The following is an 18,567-nucleotide window of genomic DNA, read 5'->3' on the forward strand; positions in this document are numbered from 1 at the left end:
GGTAGAGCCCAGGAAGGACATCTGCTGACAAGCCCCCAACCCCTTTATGTGTCTGTCCATTTCAGAGTCCCCCATGGACAGGGAGCCAAGCTGGGTTGCATGACTCCTCTGAGGGCTCTGAGTAGACTGGTTCTCAGCTCCCAACCTACCCAAGACCCAGAATCATTAAAGAAGGAAGATCCTAATAAAGCCTGTATGGAAATGCCACCACTGGGGCACCTAAGCACCTGTCTGAGTCTGTCATTGGTCTAGGGCCTGGAAGGGCAGCATCTTGGGGCAGAGAGAAGCAGGGTAGGGGAGAATGACCAATAGCCACAGGCTGGAGTCCTGCAGATCCCTCCCCCGCCTTCAACAGGAACAGGGCCCCCAACCCCACACTAGCCATTGACTATGAGGCCAACTGTTCAGCCTTGAGGCCGATGGGCTACCCGAGTCTTATCTTACCTGTCACAGGTCTTCGGCGGCCAAACCAGATAAACGTATGAGAGAAGAGACTTTCCAGAGTCGAACAAGGGTTAGGCTTTATTCAGGGTCTTGGTTACATGTGCAGGGTGAATTCTTCCTCAGGAGAGAGGAATCCTCCTCCCAAGGAGGCAAAGATCGTACAGCAAGAGAATGGGAGTGGGAGAGGGGAGGGACCTTCTGCCCTCTAAGGACCCCTCAGCGCTAAGAGCGCCTTCAGGCTTTCCTGACCCTACTTAAGCTCTCCCACCACATAGTTTGCACCTGAATACCGTGCCTGCTCTCAGCCCTTAGCTAGACAACAACAGGTGTGCTCAGACCATGGGTTAATCTCAAGGGTGGGATGCTCTCCCCAGCAAGTTTCCCACGGGGAAGAGGCGGAAATGCACGAGATAGCCCGGGTCTCATGACTCAATTCCCAGCTGTTCCCTGGGGGGCCTCATGAGAGCTCTGAGGTTTAGAAGTCCTCACTTTTACCTGCCCGAGACTGTCCACATGAAACTGAGCTTACACCCCCAACAGCCAACAGAGTAGCAGACCTGCCTGCCAGGGGCAGTGTCCACCAGTCTTTTCCACAAATGATCAGTGCCCCTCAGTGCCCATGCCCACTGGGGTCAGTGCCCATCAGTGGTCATGGCCATGCCCACTAGAGAGAGTGCCCGCTAAGGGTCTTCCAGGGTCAGTGTCCATCAGTGCTTACCAGGGTCAGGGTCAATGCCTGTCAAGTACCCAGGTTCTATCCCATTAACGCTGAAGTCTGCTGTTGCCTTCCCTTTTCTAAGGTTTTTAGAAACCTTAGGGCAGAGCAGGCTGTTCTTTTCAAGTGTCCCATTTCTACTCCAGCAGCCCACCCCTCTGGGCAGGAGCCTAGCTTATACCTGGAAGCCCTGGGTTCAAGTCTTGCTTTGACTCTTGTAGGGGTGCTGACCGCCACACCACTTAGGACGCCACACTGATGGACATCAGGTAAACTGAGTCCCGTGCAGGGAAGGGTGAACAAGATGGTGCTGGAAGGGATGGCCCCACCCTTGTTTTGACCTGAGATTGTATGAGTGTGGTATTCATGTGCTACGTGGCATATCCAGGTACAGTTCCGGGTGCTGGGTGTGGGATTATGCTACATATGGTAAAAGACTAAATGATAGGTCCTAGGAAGGTAGATGGAATGCTTATGTATACTGAATCTATATAACCAGAGTGCTTGCCTGAATAAATCGGAGTTGCTTCCTACCTGCTCTCCCACCAAATTCTTTTACTTGCGAGCTCCACAAGAGGACCAGTGGCCTGCTGGGCAGGCATAAGACTTGCTCCTCTCAGTGTGTTATGCCGTTACCATAGCACATTCTGACTGTGTCACACCTCCGGGCAGTGCTCTAAGGCTATCAACCCTCAGCCAGGTGAGTCCTTACTGCCTGTCATGACCCCTAGCTCCCCTTTTACTTCGGGTTAAACACCCCCAGTTTCTCCATGGGGCAGGTTTAGGACCCTGCCACCTGAGCTTTGATTGAGTTGTCCATCCAGTGACTGGGTGGCCCCAACTACCCATGACCCCCCAGATGCAGTCTTCCCAAGGCTCTTCCTTCCCACTTTGGTGAGAGGGGCCCCTCCCCTTGCCCATGTCGAGCCTGTGGAGCTGCCCCACCCCCATGCTTTTAATCAGGTCAGGACTCTCACACATATGATTTCACTCTCTTAGATCAGGCTCATTGTTCTGGCTCTATGGTCAGAAGTTGCTGCAGCTCAGTCGTTTCAGTCTTGTCTGACTCTAGACCCTGTGTGGAATCTTAATGGCAGAGACACTGGAGTCATTTGTCATTTCCTTCTCCAGCTCATTTTACAGATGAGGAAACTGAGGCCAAGAAGGTGAAGTGACTTGCCTGAGTTCACACAGCCAGTGGGTGTCTGAGGCCAGATTTGAACTCAGGTCTTCCTGACTCCAGGCCTGGCTCTCTATCCACTGCACCACCTATAGCTGACATTCACTACCTGACCTTGCACAAATTTTCCTGGACCTCAGTTTCCTCATTTGTAAATCTACAGGACTGGATTAGACCGAGTTGCCTCTTGGACATCTAAAACTGGACATGGTAAAGCAGGTCTCATTATCTTTCCCCAAAACCTTCCCTTTGTAGCTTCTCCATTCCTGGGAGGACACTTCCCTAATCCCAGGTCCCCAGGTTCAGCATGTCCACCATGCTTGTCTCACCACATTTCCAACCTCTTCTTAAATCTGTGTCTTCCTTCACTCCTTTTGGTTATGGCCTCTGCCCAAGGACATAAGGCCACCAGCCTAGAGCAGGCCCTTATCACCTCTCTCTGGGACTATTGCAAAAGCTTTTAGTTTCCTTGTGTCAAATCTCTCCACCCTCAGCTGCCAGTGATCTTTTAGGGGCATAAGTCCGACCTTTGTCGACCTCTTACCCAGTAAACTTGTCAGTCAGGCCTGACTGGGCACAACTGGACAGAATTCAGGGCTCCATGCTGGCTGCTGTCACTGGCCCAGAGGTGGAGGTCCTGTGGGGAATGAGGCCCACTGCCTTTAGACCTGTTCAGTCTGGAAGAGAGACTGTAGGGGTCATTGAGTGCAGCCCCCTCATTTCTCAAAGGAGAAGACAGGCCCAGAGAGGAAAGGCAGCCTAGCTTGTTACAGAGAGCCCTGGCTTTGGAGGCAGGGAGCATGGCTAGCTGTGATCCTTACTGGTTATAGCAAATCACTGAACCTTTCCAGACTAGAGTTTCCTTACCCGGGAAAGGGAGGAATTGTGACTAAATGATCCTCCCACGGGGTTGCTCCCAGCTCTAACTACTACAACCCCATGTGCTCTCCCTAACCCTGACATGGCCATGTTCCTCCCCTCAGTGCCCACAAGACTGGAAGGCAGGAGGCAGGAGCTGAGAAGTTTATTTCCCATGAGACCAGTGACATAATCCCTTAGCCCAAGGGAAGCCAGGTTAGTCAAAGCGCACTGGCGAGGGGTATGGGCAGGACAGGCCCCTCTGCTATCTGGGCACAGCACAGACCTGGAAGGGCTGAGGGGTTAAGATAAATGAGATGTTGGCCTTGTCATTGGGCAGGGAGTCCCCTGGGGGCAGGACAAAGTTGAAGTCTTGTAGCAGGTTAGTGAAAAAGAGGAACAGCTCCATCTTGGCCAGTGGCTCCCCCAGGCACACCCGGCGGCCTGCATGACAGAGGCAAGCATAAGGATTGGGGGGATGCAGAAAACCAAGATGCTGTCATTCCCAGGCTTATGGGGAGATGTTCCAACCCCCCTGATTCCCCTCTGATTAGCTCTCACAAAGGAACACAGGTTTAGATCTAGAAAGGGCCTTAGAAACCATCAAGTCCAACCCCACCCCATTTTACAGATGAGAAAACCGAGGTACAGGGAGGTGATGCTGGTGGTAGGTGTTCAGGGCCAAGATTCAAAGTCGTAAGATTAGAAGTTTGAAGGTGGAAGGAACTTTAGAAGCCAGCAAGTCCACCCTTCTAATTTTACAGATAAGGAAACTGAGCCACAGGCTACTTGTCTAAGGTCCCCCACATGATAAGTGGAAGACCTTATTCCTAACAAGAGCTGGTTGGGACCTCAGCCCTTCTATTCTAATCCCCTTATTTTATAAATGAGACAGCTGAGGCCCACCTTGCATGATTTGCCCAAGGTCACACAGACAGGAAATGACCATGCAGGATTTGAACCCAGGACCCCTGAAGCTGAATCCAGCTGTCTTTCCATTACTCCCACTGCTTCAACACTATTTCCTCTCCTAGGCTTACCTGCTCTGCACTACAGGGGGGACCTCATTGTATACCACAAAACCAAAAACTTGTTGGGAAATTTGGTTTTTGTGAACTGTACCCTATTTAAAATAGATGGAATGGGGAGGCAGGGAAGCTGGTTATGGAGGTCACAGTTTCCCAATAGGCTGGTGCTTGACACACTTTAAATAGTCCAAGAAACTTCCTGTCAAAGGCCTTATTCTTTCAACCCTAGGAATCTAAAGAACACATTCCCCCAATCTCCCTTTTCCTCCTCCTCTACTTTGCCCTTCCTTTCCTCCTTGAAGCCCAGAATGTTACAGTTAGAAGGGACCTGAGAAATCACCTGGTCCCACTCAGGATCATAGCTATTCAGGCATGCCCTGGATGACATGCCTGCAATCCTCATCACTTCAGCTCCCTCTTTTCCTCCTTAGTTCTCACTCCCTCTCCTTGAGCCTCCAGGCTCTAGAAAGAGCAAGGAATGGAGCCTCCAAAGACTGAGAATGGAAACTTAGGTGCCAAAGACTCACAGACTAGAAAGTCTTGTGGTTTAGAGATTCCTTTGAGAAACACATGGGAATGTGGAACAGAGGAAGGCATATTGGCTTTGGAGTTAGAGGCTCTGGGTTCAGATCCTGCCTCTTTCACCCCCTACTTATTTAAGTCACTTGACCTCTCTGTGCTTCAGTTTCTGGGCTCAGTGACTGAGGTCCCTCCCAGCTCTAGAACAAGGCTCCTCTCCATCCATTCTCAAACATCCTGCTTCTCCCCAGCCCACCATGAAGCCCCAGTATGCCTTCGTTGATACCTCATTCTTGTACTGACTAGAGTGGGCCAGCTGAGGCTTACTTCTAGGCCCCCTAGTGCAACGGGGCCGTTTTACTCCCATCACCCTGGAGACTGCTATCTCAGGCATCACATTCCTCCTTTGGGGGTACTGGAGGCCAGAGGAGAGAGGGAATAGGTCACCCCACTTCTCATCTGGCTGCACCCCCAGATGGATTGTCTCTCCCAAGCTTGTTGACCCTTGAACTGCTCCAGGTTCAAGGATGTCTAATGATGGTTCTGGCCTCACTTCTGGGTGTCGTGGCTCCCCTATTTAATGGCCAAAACTGCCTCCTGGATGTGAGTGATGGTCAAAGTTGAGGAGGAAAGTTGGATACCAATCTTTGGTGCAGAGTGCCTTCTGCTGGGCTAGCACCTGAGTCCTGTTTCTATAGGATTATCCTCACAACCCAGAGGGGTCTGGTAGTGCATAGATGATTATCCCCATTGCCCGGATAAGAAAACTGAGACTCAGAGATGTTAACAGGCACTCATCACAGGTCTGGCAGCTAGCAAGGGCTAAGAGCTGGAATCTGAAGTTGAATCTCCTCCAGGGCTCTGTTGTGCCCTGGGAGCTCATCTCAGGAGCCTCTGATCCCTGAAGGTGTCCCTCTCCCCACCAGTCCTGCCTGTACCTGCAGAGAAAGGTATGAAGGCTTCAGGCTTCACAAAGTGTCCTTGTGCATCCAGGAAGTGCTCAGGGTGGAAGCGGTAAGGCCACTCCCAGCTGGATTCGTCCTTCAGCACTGAGCTCAGGTTGGTGACCAGGGTGGTCCCCTAAAGTTCAGTCCCAAGAAAAGGATGTGAGGAAGGTGGAACCTGGGCCTCCTGGACCCCCTGCCTTCTCCCCAGGTCCCCAACCAGGCCCCAGGAACCTCCTGGGCCTCCTCATCCCTGAATGAAGGTCACTTAATTAGAAGGTCAGAACTGAGGGAGGGGGCCTAGGAAAAAGGGATGTCAGGGATGGGAAGGACCTGAGAACAGGGGTAGTCAGAGCTGGGGCAAGGGTCTTAGAACAGGGGAGGTCAGAGATGGGAAGGGTCTTAGAACAGGAAATGTCAGGACTGGGAGGGACCTCAGAACAAGGGATGTCAGGACTGGGAGGGGCCTTAGAACAGGGGAGGTCAGAGTTAGGCAGGAGCTCAGAGACCATCCAATCCTATCCCCTCATTTTTCAGACAAAGAAACTGAGGCCCAGATAGGGAACAGGCCTCATCCCAGGCCACATGTGCTTGTGCTTCAAGGTGCAGAGGAGGGTCTCTGACCCAGCTGGCCCTGCACTTGGCTTCCTTTCTAGAGCCCAGGGGCTAGGCCTTGGGGCAGGTGGGCACCTTGGGGATGGAGAAGCCTTGGATCTCAATGTCTCGGCTTGCCCTGTGTGGGACACCCAGGGGAATGATATCTGAGAAACGCTGAATTTCATGTATCACGGCGTTGGTGTATGGCATGTGGGCCTGGTCCTTCAGAGTCGGCCTCCGGCTTCGGCCAATCACTTGGTCTACTTCCTCCTGGACCCTGCCTGGAGAGACCAGTGAAGGTGAGGATGAGAGGGGCCATCCCAAGAGAGGCAGGGTTTCTGCTGGAGTCCAGCCCTAAGCAGCTACGTGAACAAGATCACCAGATGGTCTCTCAGGCCCTTCCAGCTTGGACATTTGGTCATCTGAGGGTCATGAGGCATGAACCTTCTCAGCACTGCTCCCCATTCCCCTTACAAAGGAAGGGCTTTTGTATTCCCATCACTTACAATAGTTCCTGGTACAAAGTGAGCATTTAATAAGTGGTTGTTGCTTGCTACAAGGACCCTAAGGGGCATCTAGTCCAAACTGTACTAGCACAAGGGTCCATTCTCTTGCATCAGTTTGGAGATCTCTAGTGGCAGGGAACTCACTACCTCCAAGGCAAGCCAGTCCTCTTTGGGACAACTCTAGCTAGGAAGTGTGTTTCCATTGAGTCAAGATCTACCTCTGTGACTTCCGCACATTCTGAGGGCACCATGGACACACGAGAGGGTGGGCAGGAAGTCCCAGGCAAACCTTAGAGTGTCATCCAAATGCCAGCCAAGAGGGTGAGGTCAGAAGAGGATGGCAGACATTCTGCTTTGCTCTCAGAGTCCTTGTGAAAATGGCATGGGGCTTCCACAAGAGACTGGGAAATTCCCATCGTTGAGAGGTCTTTGCTCTGCTTTTCACCTCCACAATATCTCTGCTATGGGCTTCCTTCAGTCCCCTGAAGGGACTGCTACCAGGCTAGGCTATGGAAGGCAGCCCATCCCACTCTGGAACAGCTCTCATGGTTAGGAACCATTATTCATGATACTTCAGACACTTGTTTGTATCTTTCCTGCAAGGTTCCTGGTTCTGCCCTTTAGGGCCAGTGAGAACAAAGCCTGTCTGCCATCCAGTATAAATGATACTTGGACGTGTGCGTGTATGTCTCTGTGTGTCTGCATGTGTGCGTATGTCTGTGTGTGTGCCTCTGTGTGTGTGTCTGTGTGTATGTGTCTGTATGTGTGCGTATGTTTGTATGTCTGTGTGTGTGCCTCTGTGTGCCTCTGTGTGTGTCTGTGTGTGTGACTGTGTGTGTCTATATGTGTGTGTATGTTTGTATGTCTGTGTGTGTGCATATGTCTATGTGTATCTGTGTGTGTGCATCTATGTGTGTGCCTCTCTGTGTCTGTGTGTGTATCTGTGTATGTGTCTGTGCGTGTATGTCTGTGTGTGTGTGTCTGTGTGTATGTGTCTGTATGTGTGTATGTCTGTGTGTGTGCCTCTGTGTGTGTCTGTGTGTGTGCGTATGTCTGTGTGTATCTGGGTGTGTGTCTCTGTGTGTGTTTGTGTGTGTCTGTGTGTGTGCATATGTCTGTGTGTGTGTCTATGTGTGTGTACGTGCATATGTCTGTGTGTGCCTCTGTGTGTGTCTGTGTGTGTATCTGTGTATGTGTCTGTGTATGTCTGTGCGTGTGTCTGTGTGTATATGTCTATATGTGTGTATGTCTGTGTGTGTGCCTCTGCGTGCCTCTGTGTGTGTCTGTGTGTGTGCGTATGTCTGTGTGTGTATCTGGGTGTGTGTCTCTGTGTGTGTCTGTGTGTGTCTGTGTGTGTGCATATGTCTGTGTGTGTATCTGGGTGTGTGTCTCTGTGTGTGTTTGTGTGTGTCTGTGTGTGTGCATATGTCTGTGTGTATCTGTGTGTGTGTCTATGTGTGTGTACGTGCATACGTCTGTGTGTGCCACTGTGTGTGTGTCTGTGTGTGTATCTGTGTATGTGTCTGTGCGTGTATGTCTGTGTGTGTGTCTGTGTGTATGTGTCTGTATGTGTGTATGTCTGTGTGTGTGCCTCTGTGAGCCTCTGTGTGTGTCTGTGTGTGTGCATGTCTGTGTGTGTATCTGTGTGTGTGTGTTTGTGTGTTTATCTCTGTGTGTGTCTGTGTGTGTATATGTCTGTGTGTGTCTATGTGTATGTCTCTGTGTGTATCTCTGTGTGTGTGTCTGTGTGTGTGTCTGTGTGTGTATCTGTGTGTGTGTGTATATATCTATATGTGTATATGTCTCAGTGTGTGTGTGTGTGTGTGTGTGCTAGGGGGCACACACCAGTAGGGGCTTGAGCTAAAAGTACTAGAGAAGAATCTCTCCTTGATCCTCCGTACTGACCCATCTCATCTGTGGAATGGGAATTGGGATGAGGATAAAGGCTGCCATGACTGTGGCTGCTATCTGCCATGTAAGAGGCAGCACATTGTGGTTAATAGAAAAGTGGTTTCAGAGTCAGTAGGACCTGGGTTCAAGTTCTGCCTCTGACAGTAGCTGTGTGAGCCTAGGCCAGTTACTTAACCTCTAAGAGCTCAAGGTAACTCTTGCCAGGAATTGGCTCGTGTCTGAAATCACACTACAAGGCTAAAGTTAAAATATTTTTGATTTACTAGCTGTGTGACCTTGGGTAACTCCCCTTCTCTCTGTAAGCCTCAGTTTCTTCATCTGTAACATGAGGGGACTGGACTTGATGACCTCTAAGGTCTCTCTCATGCAATAGTCTCTGACTTATCCAAGGTCTCTCTGCAAGTCCAAGGCAGTTTCAGGTGTCCTGATTCCTTGGTAAGCCAGTCTATGAGCTCCCTAGTGTCATGGGGGCTACCTCTTGGATTCTATGCCTTCTCTCCTCCCTAGGGCCCTGTCCCTGAATGCCATGTCCAGGAAAGCACTCGGTGTCCTGGGGAGCCTAGGTACCAGACTGTGGCTTGGCCCTCCCCATTGGGCTCCCTCCCTCCCTGGCCAGGCCTTGTGGGGCTCACGTTGGACATCGGGATGGAGGAGTAGGAGCAACAGTGCCCATTGGAGGGTGGTGGCAGTGGTTGCCATGCCCGCCGTGAAGAGGTCCCCTAGGACCATTCGGAGGTTCTCATGGTTGAAACTGCTCCCTGGGCTCCCCTTGGCCTGGAAGGAAGGAGAGTAGGAAGACTTCAGGGGATGGAGGGTGCATGGGAGTCCTTTCTGGGCAGCCTCCCCAGCTCCCTCCTGACCTGCTGCTGTGGGTCCCTTCCCTTCCTCTGGGGCACTGGGAGCCCTCACCTTCTCTATCTCCAGCAGGAAGGCATCTGTCAGGTCTCAAGGTTGGGCTGGGTCCCAGGTGTCCTTGTACTCTTCTAAGAATTCATCCAGGATATCAAAGAAAGCCTTCTGACCTCGGAAAATCCACTGAGGCAGCCCCGGGATGGAGAGGAGCACTGGAAACTCATTTATCACCTGGGTAGGGAACTGGTTGTCACAGATGGCCCTGTCTGCTGGCTAGGATACCTGGGGCCTGAGGGAAGGGGACTTGGCTACAAGTACGTCCTGCATCAGTCCCATGCCCTCCTTCATGCCGATCTCCAGAAGGTCCAGAAGCTTCTGCAGCTTGTGGTAATCATAGTTGAATCGTTTCCCATATGTCAGGGAGGCAATCACATTGGTGACACAACAAGTCAGGAGATAGAGGGGGTCAAATGGTTGTCCTGTGGGGGAGGCAATGTGGAGGGAAAGGGGCGAGGGGAGGTAGACATCCTAGAGTGTAACTCTGCTGCCCCATTCCTACACAGCTTCGGAGCCCTTTCAGTCCTCTCATTTATCTGCTCCCCTGTGGTGCAGGAGGCAGACTAAGGTAGGTCAGCAGGGCTTTGCTACAGGGTGTTAAAATTTAGAGGGTGCTGATAGGACTGATCCTTTAGCAGCTTAGAAGCAAGTGAACTCAGCCCTAATTCAGCAAGCACCTGGTTTCCTTTTCTCTGAGGCTACTTCCAGGTGAGCTCCAAGGGCACCCCCATCCTCATCCTTGAAGATCTAAGTCCATGCCCCACAAGTGTCCTTGGGTTCCCATCTCCCTCAACTGTAGTTTAGCTGAGAAAGTTGTTCATTCTGGCTCCTCTAGAGGGACACAGACCCACCTTCCTTGGAGGCAAAGGCAGAGCAGAGAAAGGCTGCCTCAGTGGTCACCCACTGCTCCAGGCTCTGCTTTCCCAGTCCAAAGTTCCTCAAGGTGGTCAAGGAGAACCTTCTCTGCTCCTTCCAGGCTTCCCCATATCTGGCTAATATCACACCTGGTGGGGTGAAATAGCTGAATCAGTCAGTTTAGTTTGGACTGACTGTGCCAGAAATGGTGCTGGGCACTGGAGAGAAAAAGTCAGGTAAAATCATGGCCCCAGTACTGTAAGAGGGCTTACCTCCTACTGGGCAAAATGAGAGGCTGATACATAATATGAGACGCCTTCCAAATGGATGCAAGGTAACCTCATGGGGAGAGAAGTAGCAGCTGAGGGGGCTGGGTAGGGGTGATCTGAATGAGTCTCTAAAGAAGCCAGAAAAGGGTGGGGCAGAAGTGGGGGGATCCTCCCAGATAGGTGACACAGCCCCTTCGAATGCTTAGAGTTGGAAATGATGTCCAAGGAACAGCAAACTGGTCCCTGTCACTAGTTGCAGAGTGGATGGAGGGGAGGAAAGTGGATGAAGTCTGAAAGGTAGGAAAAGCTCACATTATGAAGGACTGGATGCCAGACAGAAAAATTTGTACTTGATACTGGAGGCAAGAAGGAACCGCTGGAGGCCCTTGGGGCAGGAAGACCAATGGGACACTACTTGGACAGTCTGAGTGACCCAGGAACTGGGAGGATGGTGGTTCGCTCCACAGCATTTGGGAAGTTGAGCTGAGGGAAGTTTGAGGGGAAAGAGAGTGAGTCTGGTTTTGGATGTACTGAGTTTGACAGTCTATGGGATGGCTAGTTTGAGATGCTGTGATCCACGTGGGTGAGGTGGGCCTGGATATACCAGTCTGGGAGTCATCTGATATGGAGAAAATGATTAAACCCATGGGATCTGGTGAGATCACCAAGGGACAGGGCCCCAAACAAGGTGTTGGGGAACACCCAGGCTTCGTGGGCATGACAAGCAACAGTCAGGTAGGAGGAGGGCTAGGAGAGAGCAGTGTCAGAGAGGAGAGAGGTTGGAGAAAGAGGGTGCAGGGGTCAGGGAGGATGAGGGTATGGCAATTAAGAGACCATGGGTCACTTTGATTAGGCAGACAAGTGAAGCCCTGCCTCCACCCAGAAGCCCTCCTTGACCACTCCACCCCACACTTGACACCTTCACTGTTGAGTTGAGATGCCCACCCCCCACAAGAAGTGTTGGGCGAGTGAAGCCTCCCAGAATTAACTGCTCTGGGACTCAGTTCCCTCTGAATGATAAGAAGGTTGAACTTGATGACTTCTGAGGGTGACCAAGCATTGCTTTTGAAGACAGTATTCTAGTGAGTAAGGCTACCCTGGGGCACCTGCTGGGTCAAAGAGCAACTTGCCTTGGGAATTGGGCCCAAAGTCCAGGTACTTGTTGACTGGTAAGGATGGCCTGTCTGAAGTCTCCTCAGACTTCTGCACCAAGGCCTCCCGGACAGCCTCTGGTCCATTCAGCACCACTACAGGGGTCCAGATCATCTGGAGGCTAAAGACATCCCCAAACTTCTTCCGGAGCTGTGGAGGGAAGGGAAGTCATGGGCAGGAGGAGAAGGCAAGGCCAGGGACTCCCTGCACCATGCTGACCTGGAGTCCCTACCCTAGAGTTCTGAATCTTGGCCCCAGCACTTAGGTACTACCAGGAGGAGGAGCATCCAAGCCGGAGGGAGCAGGAGATGCTGCCCACTGTGCCCATCCAGATTAGAAGAGGTGATGAACACCCACATAGCAACTGAACCAGGAACATAGATGAGATGTCATGTGTGCAGATTACAGAAGCTGCATGCTTCTTTCATAGGCTCAGAGAGTCAGAGCTGGAAGAACCTTAAAGGCCATTGAGTCCACCTCATTTTACAGAGGAGGGAAACTGAGGCAAACAGGGGTTAAGTGACTTGCCCAAAGTCACCCAGGCAGAAAATGGCAGACCCTGAGATTTGAGCCCAGGCCCTCTGACTTCAGTTCCAGACAGTGCTCCACAAAAGCAGCAGGAAATCCTAGAAAATGTAGTTAATATAGGAGCTGGGGCTCTCCCCTGCCTTCAAGGAGACCCCCATCCTATTGTCTGGTTGCAACAGAGGGAAGGAGGGAGGGGAGGCTGGAGGGGGCGCCGGAGTTCCCGCAGGCTCGGTAGGGTTTCCTGCACCCAGACCCAGAGGGCAGGGAGGCACTGATGTGAGGCTGCCCACTAGGGAGAGTCTGGGCGCGTTACGGAAGGATTGGCAGGGGAGAGGCTGAAAGCAGGGAGACCAATTGGCAGCCCGTCGGGGAAGGAGTGGAAAGGAAAAGAGGGGTGGGAGGTGGGGGGGCCAGAGATAAAGCTGTCAGGGATGTGACAAGCCCAGGCCCAGTGGAGAGACTGCGGACTTCAGCACCGGGGCGGACTCTGGCAGACCGCGGCAGCGTTGGGGTGAGGGGCAGTGGAAGGGGCACTAGAGTGGGCTGCACCTTGACCCCAGGATGAACTTTGAAAGAAGAGTTTGTTTCTCGAATCCCCGGGATCGATTCCTAAGTACTTTTGGCTAACCTGTCACTGCCCAGCAGGCACTGGGAGACTGGGGGCGAGGATCCGCCATCTGACGTTCACAGGCCCCCAGGGTGGGGGTCTGTCCCCAGCCCACCCTGTCCCAGCCCCGCCCCAGCCGGCCCCCTTACCTGTCTGAAGGAGCCGTGGAGGTTCTTAAAGTCTAGTTGGAGTATGTTTCCCAGCAGGGGAATCGAGGCGGGGCCCGGAGGATAGCGGGGGGGCCTCCGCCACCGTTTTGAGAGCTCCAAAAGGAACAAGAAGACCATGAGGGCCAGGACCATAGTGGTCAGGGTCTCCCTACTGAACAGCTGAGCCGCGAGTGCCATGATCTTCCTCCGTCTCTGTCCCCGCTGAAGACGCTTCTCCTCTTTCTGGAAGGCTGCCCCTGACTTTCTATCCAGCTCCCGGGGTTGGAGTCCATGCCTGGGCTCCTCCCCAGATGGCACCTCCCCTCTCCCTGCCCCATCTGTAGCCCGGCTCCTCTTAAAGGGGGAGGAGCTGGGCAGCTACAGCTACTGGAAATCCCTCCAGACAGGCTGAGGGATTTAATCTAATCGAAAAGGGAGTCGGGGGGGCAGGGGAGGGAGGAAGAGGTCCGAGAGAGAACCTGGGGTCGGATCTTGCTCTGACCCCTCCTACCTGGAAGTCACTCGCTGAGCCTCCCTGCCCTCCTCTGTAAAATGGGCACAATCCTCAGTACCTCACCTACAGTAGGGTTTTAGTGTTGAGCCTCACAAAGCATCTCCAGCCCCAGAGTGTGATATCTGTTAAGCCTCTTGGGGGCAACCATGGACAGAGCAGAGGGGAGACCGGGGTTTGAGCTCTGTCTCTGACTGAGGTCCTCTGGAAAGTGACTTCCCTTCTCTGCATCTCAGTCCTCTTTTCTGTAAATTTCTTTCCCAAGGCCACTGAGTGAGTTTCAGTGCGTTAGTGGAGACTCCAGCCAGCCCAGGGAATCCTGGTTTCCAGGCCAAGGCTTTTGACATTACTCTGTCTCTGGACTGGATAGCTGGAGCGTGTCCAGGGGAAGTAAGCAGGATGGTGAGAAATAGATAGAAGGAAGTGGACACAGGTAGCTTGGGGAAGGGAGTGGGATGAGGAGGGGGAGGGGAAGGGCATGGCAGCTGTGTTTAAGTTTGTGAAGAGCTCTAGTGGGGAGGAGGGATTGGACCAGTTCTATTTGGACTCAGAGGGCAGAAGTGATGTGGGGGAGGGTTGGAAGGGGAAGAGGAGACAATCAAATTTTTTAGAATTTAATAAATTAGAATTTAGAAAAAAATGGGAGTTGCCCTAAAGTGGATTAGCTCACCTTAGGAGGTGGTGGGTTCCCCTCCTTTGCGGGGTCCAAGCAGAGACTGGACAAGCTATGGTCAGGTATGTTAAAGAGGAGACTTCTTTTAGATATGGATTGGAGTAGATGGCCCTAGGTCCCCTCTAATTCTCTCAATTTGGGTCCTTGAGTAAATCTTTTCACTTGTTTTCTGCAAAATGAGAAAGCTGAATGAGAAAGGCTGCTGAAATTCTGAGTGAGCACTGGAGAGTCAGCTTTCTATGGGGAACAAGTCATGGTCTGCTCTTTATTTCCCAGCTTCTCTCTCCCTTCCTCTCAAGAGGCAGAGGAGAGGGCCCCTGCAGGGAGCAGGCAGGGTCATCATAATTCAGACTCCTTTACCAAGAATAAGGACAGAAGAGGCACTTGTCATAGAAGGAACCTTAGGACCAATGGAGGGAGGGTGACCTGTCTAAGGTCACACGAGTGGTGAAGAGCATAGCTGGGGCTCAAAGGTAAGTCTCCTGGGTCTGTAGCCAGGCCCTCACCTTCTCTACTCCATCCCCTCCCTTCAGTTTCTCCAGAGTCCCTGGCTGACTTGATCACCTAGACCTGGGCAAGAGGCCCACCATCTTCTGGGGCACTAGCCCCTCCAAGGAGCCAGGAAGTCCCAGGTTTTCAACATTGGGAGCTTGCTAGAGTTCACCAGATCTGGAAGGCCTTCTCCCAGCCCCCATCTCAGCCTCTGGGAGGTCCCCAGCCATGGAACCACCTGCACCTCCTGAAGTCTTACAGACCTTCACCTCTCATGACCTCTGCCCTTCTCCTCAGACTCCCCATCTCAGAAAACATTGATTCTTAACCCTCATTCCCTTCTTCCCCTGTCAGATGCCACCCCCCCAAAAAAACTCAGAGGACAAATGTTCAAGTTTCAGCTTGACCATTTCCTGTCTGGGTGACCTTTCCCCCTTTGAAGCCTCAGTTTCCCCCTCTGTAAATGGAGGGGGAGTTATACTAGATAATCTCTAAGGTCTCATTCAGCCCTAAAAATTCTACAACTGGCTTCAGTTTGGACACCTCCTAACTTTCACATCCTTTCCAAATTCTATAGAATAGCAGAGTCAGACTAATTAAAGTCTTGAGGGGCCCTTCCAGCCCTGACCTCCTGCCAGGTTTACAAGGAAGTCAAGAATACAGAACTAGCAGCCCCGGAAAGGCCCTACAACTTTCTAACCTTCCTTTGAGCTAAAAGGCTCTGAGGGTCTAGTTTATCCCCTGGCCCTCTGGCCAGGTTCATTGGATGAATTACCCTCAGCCAAGTAAGAAGTTTCCTGATTGAAATCCTGCCTATCCTGTTCTTTACCTAGGTGGCCTTGCTTACCTGATTACCTTGGTCACCCCCCTAGACCTCAACTTCCTCACCTGTAAAATAGGAGGGGTGGATTGGACTTGGTGGCATCTGAGGTTCCTTCCAACCTCAAGTCTATGAGGCCATGACATTACGATCATCAGGGGGAGTAGTGGGGGTGAGTTTGAGTCATCCAGGTTTCTGCTTTGTTCCAGATTAGTCAGTATCAGCAAACATTGATTAAGACCCTACTATGTTCCACGTACTGCACCAAGCTCTAGAGATACAAAGAAAGGAAAAAGATGGTGCTTGCCATCCTGGAGCTCCCTGGTATTGCAGGTGATGCCAAAACTAGAAAACTCACTCATTCGAGGGCAAAGCAAATGCATCCAACCATTTGAGGAGACACATTATCTCCATCCCTCCTTCCCTCCCCAGATATAGAATATGACACAAAGACCTGGCTATCTGCCGCAAGGGGACAAACAGTGGTGTGAGTGTGGATGTGTGTGTGCATGTGTGTGTGTAAAAGCATGTCACTAAACCTCTGTAAAAATGAGGGCTCCACATTTGAGATCCCTCAGGATCTCACCTTTGGATGTGTGATAGAAGGAGGAGGTGGGCATGGCAGTGGTCCAGGAGGTCCGGGTCATAGACACATTGCCTTTACCTGGTTCCCACCCCCCAGCAAAGCAGCCAGACTGCCCCCCTTCCTCCCTACCTTCTTTTAGAGGGGAGGAAGTGAAAAGGACCTCGGAAAGTTACAAAGGGAACCAAGACTTCCCCAGGTTCCCCTCTCTCCGCCCCTTGGGGCCTCCTGGGGAGGCCAGCCTCTCCTCTGCCTCCCTACAGGAAAATCCAGCAGCAGACATGGGGAGGGGTATCTCTTGGCTTACTCTTAGGACATCCTTCCTAGCATCTAACCTGGTATCTCTGCTGTGGAGAGAGCTCTCTGACCTCTCCTGGAGGACATGGAGACCATTTGGGGAGGGGGGATGGTGTTGGGGAAGAGAAAAGAGAGATGTCTAAAGCAATGAAAACAAAGAACAGAAACTGAAACAAGGAGAGAAGTCAAGCCCAGAGGTTGCCCAGCCTCGTGACTTGGCCCCTTGCTTAGAGGTAGTCCTAACCACCTCCCCTTCCTTGGGTGGCCTTGGGGGTCACCCTGGGCCCTCGTCCCAGGCTGTCTCCCGATCCTCAGCCCAGCAAAACCCGGAAGAGCAGCCTTCAAGAACGAGGAAAGCACGAATAATTCAGGGCATTGGATAATTCAAATCCCCAAAAAGTACAAAAGACTGGCTTTCTTTGGCTTTTTCCCCAATTCGCTGGATGATACAAAAGACTCTTAGTCTTTTTCCCATTGTGTTAGGCACAAGGTAAGGGTCTGCCTCCTACAAAGCTGAGGCTTAGCCCAGCATAGAAGAAATGTAATGAATGTGCCTGGATCTGTCCAGGTCCTGAAACAGTGACCCCTCTCTGTGTGGAACAAGGATTTATCCATTCTAGAAGACAGAATGTCAATTTTCATCCTGGTTTCCAAAGCACCTGTTCCAGTGCCTAGGAATCAACAATACACACTTAATAACTATTTATTAGATAGAATACAATAAAATCCTGAAGCAACTTCTGGAGCATGGAATTTGGGAACATAATGGCCTAGAAAATAAGATCCTGGTGCCCAGAACTAAAGACAAGGGATTCCTAAACCTGGATTTTCAGTCCTGGTCTCAATCAAGTCCCAAGCAAGAAACAAAGTAAAAGTTTAATGTGTTCTGGAAGAGAAGGGGAACTCTTTAAAAAGTCAGATAGAAGATAAAACTATTTGACTGAGAAGAGATGGAATAGAGAATGTCACTAATTTATTGCACTGTTCTGATAAGCATTTAATGATTCAGTGTCACTCGAAAAAGTCATTAGCAAATAAAGTTTCTTCCTGAAAATTCAGTCATTTCATTCTTTTGTACATATACATGGGGAATTCTAGAACTGATTTCTTTTATATTGAATAGGGAGTAAAGGATGCTGAAAACCAAGGGTTATGAAGACTGAAAACCAGTTTGGAAACTTGTCTTCTAGATTCCTGTGCACCAGGTTAGGGACCAACAGACTGCCACAGGTGGGCAACTGGATTGCTCTAAATTCCTGTGTTCTAGAAGACCATGTGATAGAACTCTATACTCAAGAAGTTCAGGGTCTAGACTTCCTCAGACTAGAAGTCTATCTTCTAGACCCATGTCTTCTAAGAATGAATAAAATGCTAGGATCCCATGTTCTAGACTTCTATCTGGAAGGAAATCTTATAGTATGATGATGGGTTTCCTGGGGGTAAGTAAGGCATGAAGGAGATGAGCAAGAGGCTGTTTCTTTCACGTTTTTCAGAGGCACTAGAACCCCCACTCCTTCCCACTACCCCCACTGGTCTCCAAGCTGCACCTTTTGTCACTAACACCATTACTTCGGCAATACTTCCATAAGATAACATAGCTATATACCAAATATTCCCTGAGGATATTCCTACTCTGCGTTAGACACCTTTATTCTAGAATAATGTTTTCTAGAATATCAATTCCTAAAGCATAGAATTCTAGAGCACAGGAGGTTAGCTCATCACCAGAGAACATGGAATCCTAAAATATGGAATTATCATAGAACCCTGGAGGGGTTAGGAAGTTGGGGGAAAGGGATGGGGTGGCAGCAAGGAATGAGAAACCAGCTGGGAGTGGTGGGTCAGAGAGAGCTGCGGCCAGAAGTCCCTTCCAACTAGGGCCATCAAGGACTGCCAAGTCCCACAAAGGGGGCCCCCATAGAGACTAGAATTTAAAAAATAAAAAAATCTTGCTTCTCATTTGCATATCCCTAAACAGGTTTCTAGGGAAGAGATCACCCACTTATAGACAGTGCTTTTG

The 18,567-nt window shown here is 51.0% G+C and overlaps 1 protein-coding gene across 1 annotated transcript; it reads right to left on the bottom strand.

Annotated features, from left to right (window-relative positions):
• Positions 1–3,347: 3,347 nt before the first annotated feature.
• Positions 3,348–14,266, bottom strand: LOC140496493 (cytochrome P450 2D14-like). Its single transcript, XM_072596283.1, is given in 9 exon segments — positions 3,348–3,641; positions 5,683–5,824; positions 6,379–6,566; positions 9,335–9,476; positions 9,612–9,785; positions 9,873–10,033; positions 10,463–10,615; positions 11,866–12,037; positions 13,172–14,266. Coding segments are annotated over 9 exon segments (1,509 nt in total). The 5' UTR covers positions 13,370–14,266; the 3' UTR covers positions 3,348–3,462.
• Positions 14,267–18,567: the final 4,301 nt, after the last annotated feature.

This window comes from Notamacropus eugenii, chromosome 3, assembly GCF_028372415.1.
Source record: "Notamacropus eugenii isolate mMacEug1 chromosome 3, mMacEug1.pri_v2, whole genome shotgun sequence".
NCBI lineage: Eukaryota > Metazoa > Chordata > Mammalia > Diprotodontia > Macropodidae > Notamacropus > Notamacropus eugenii.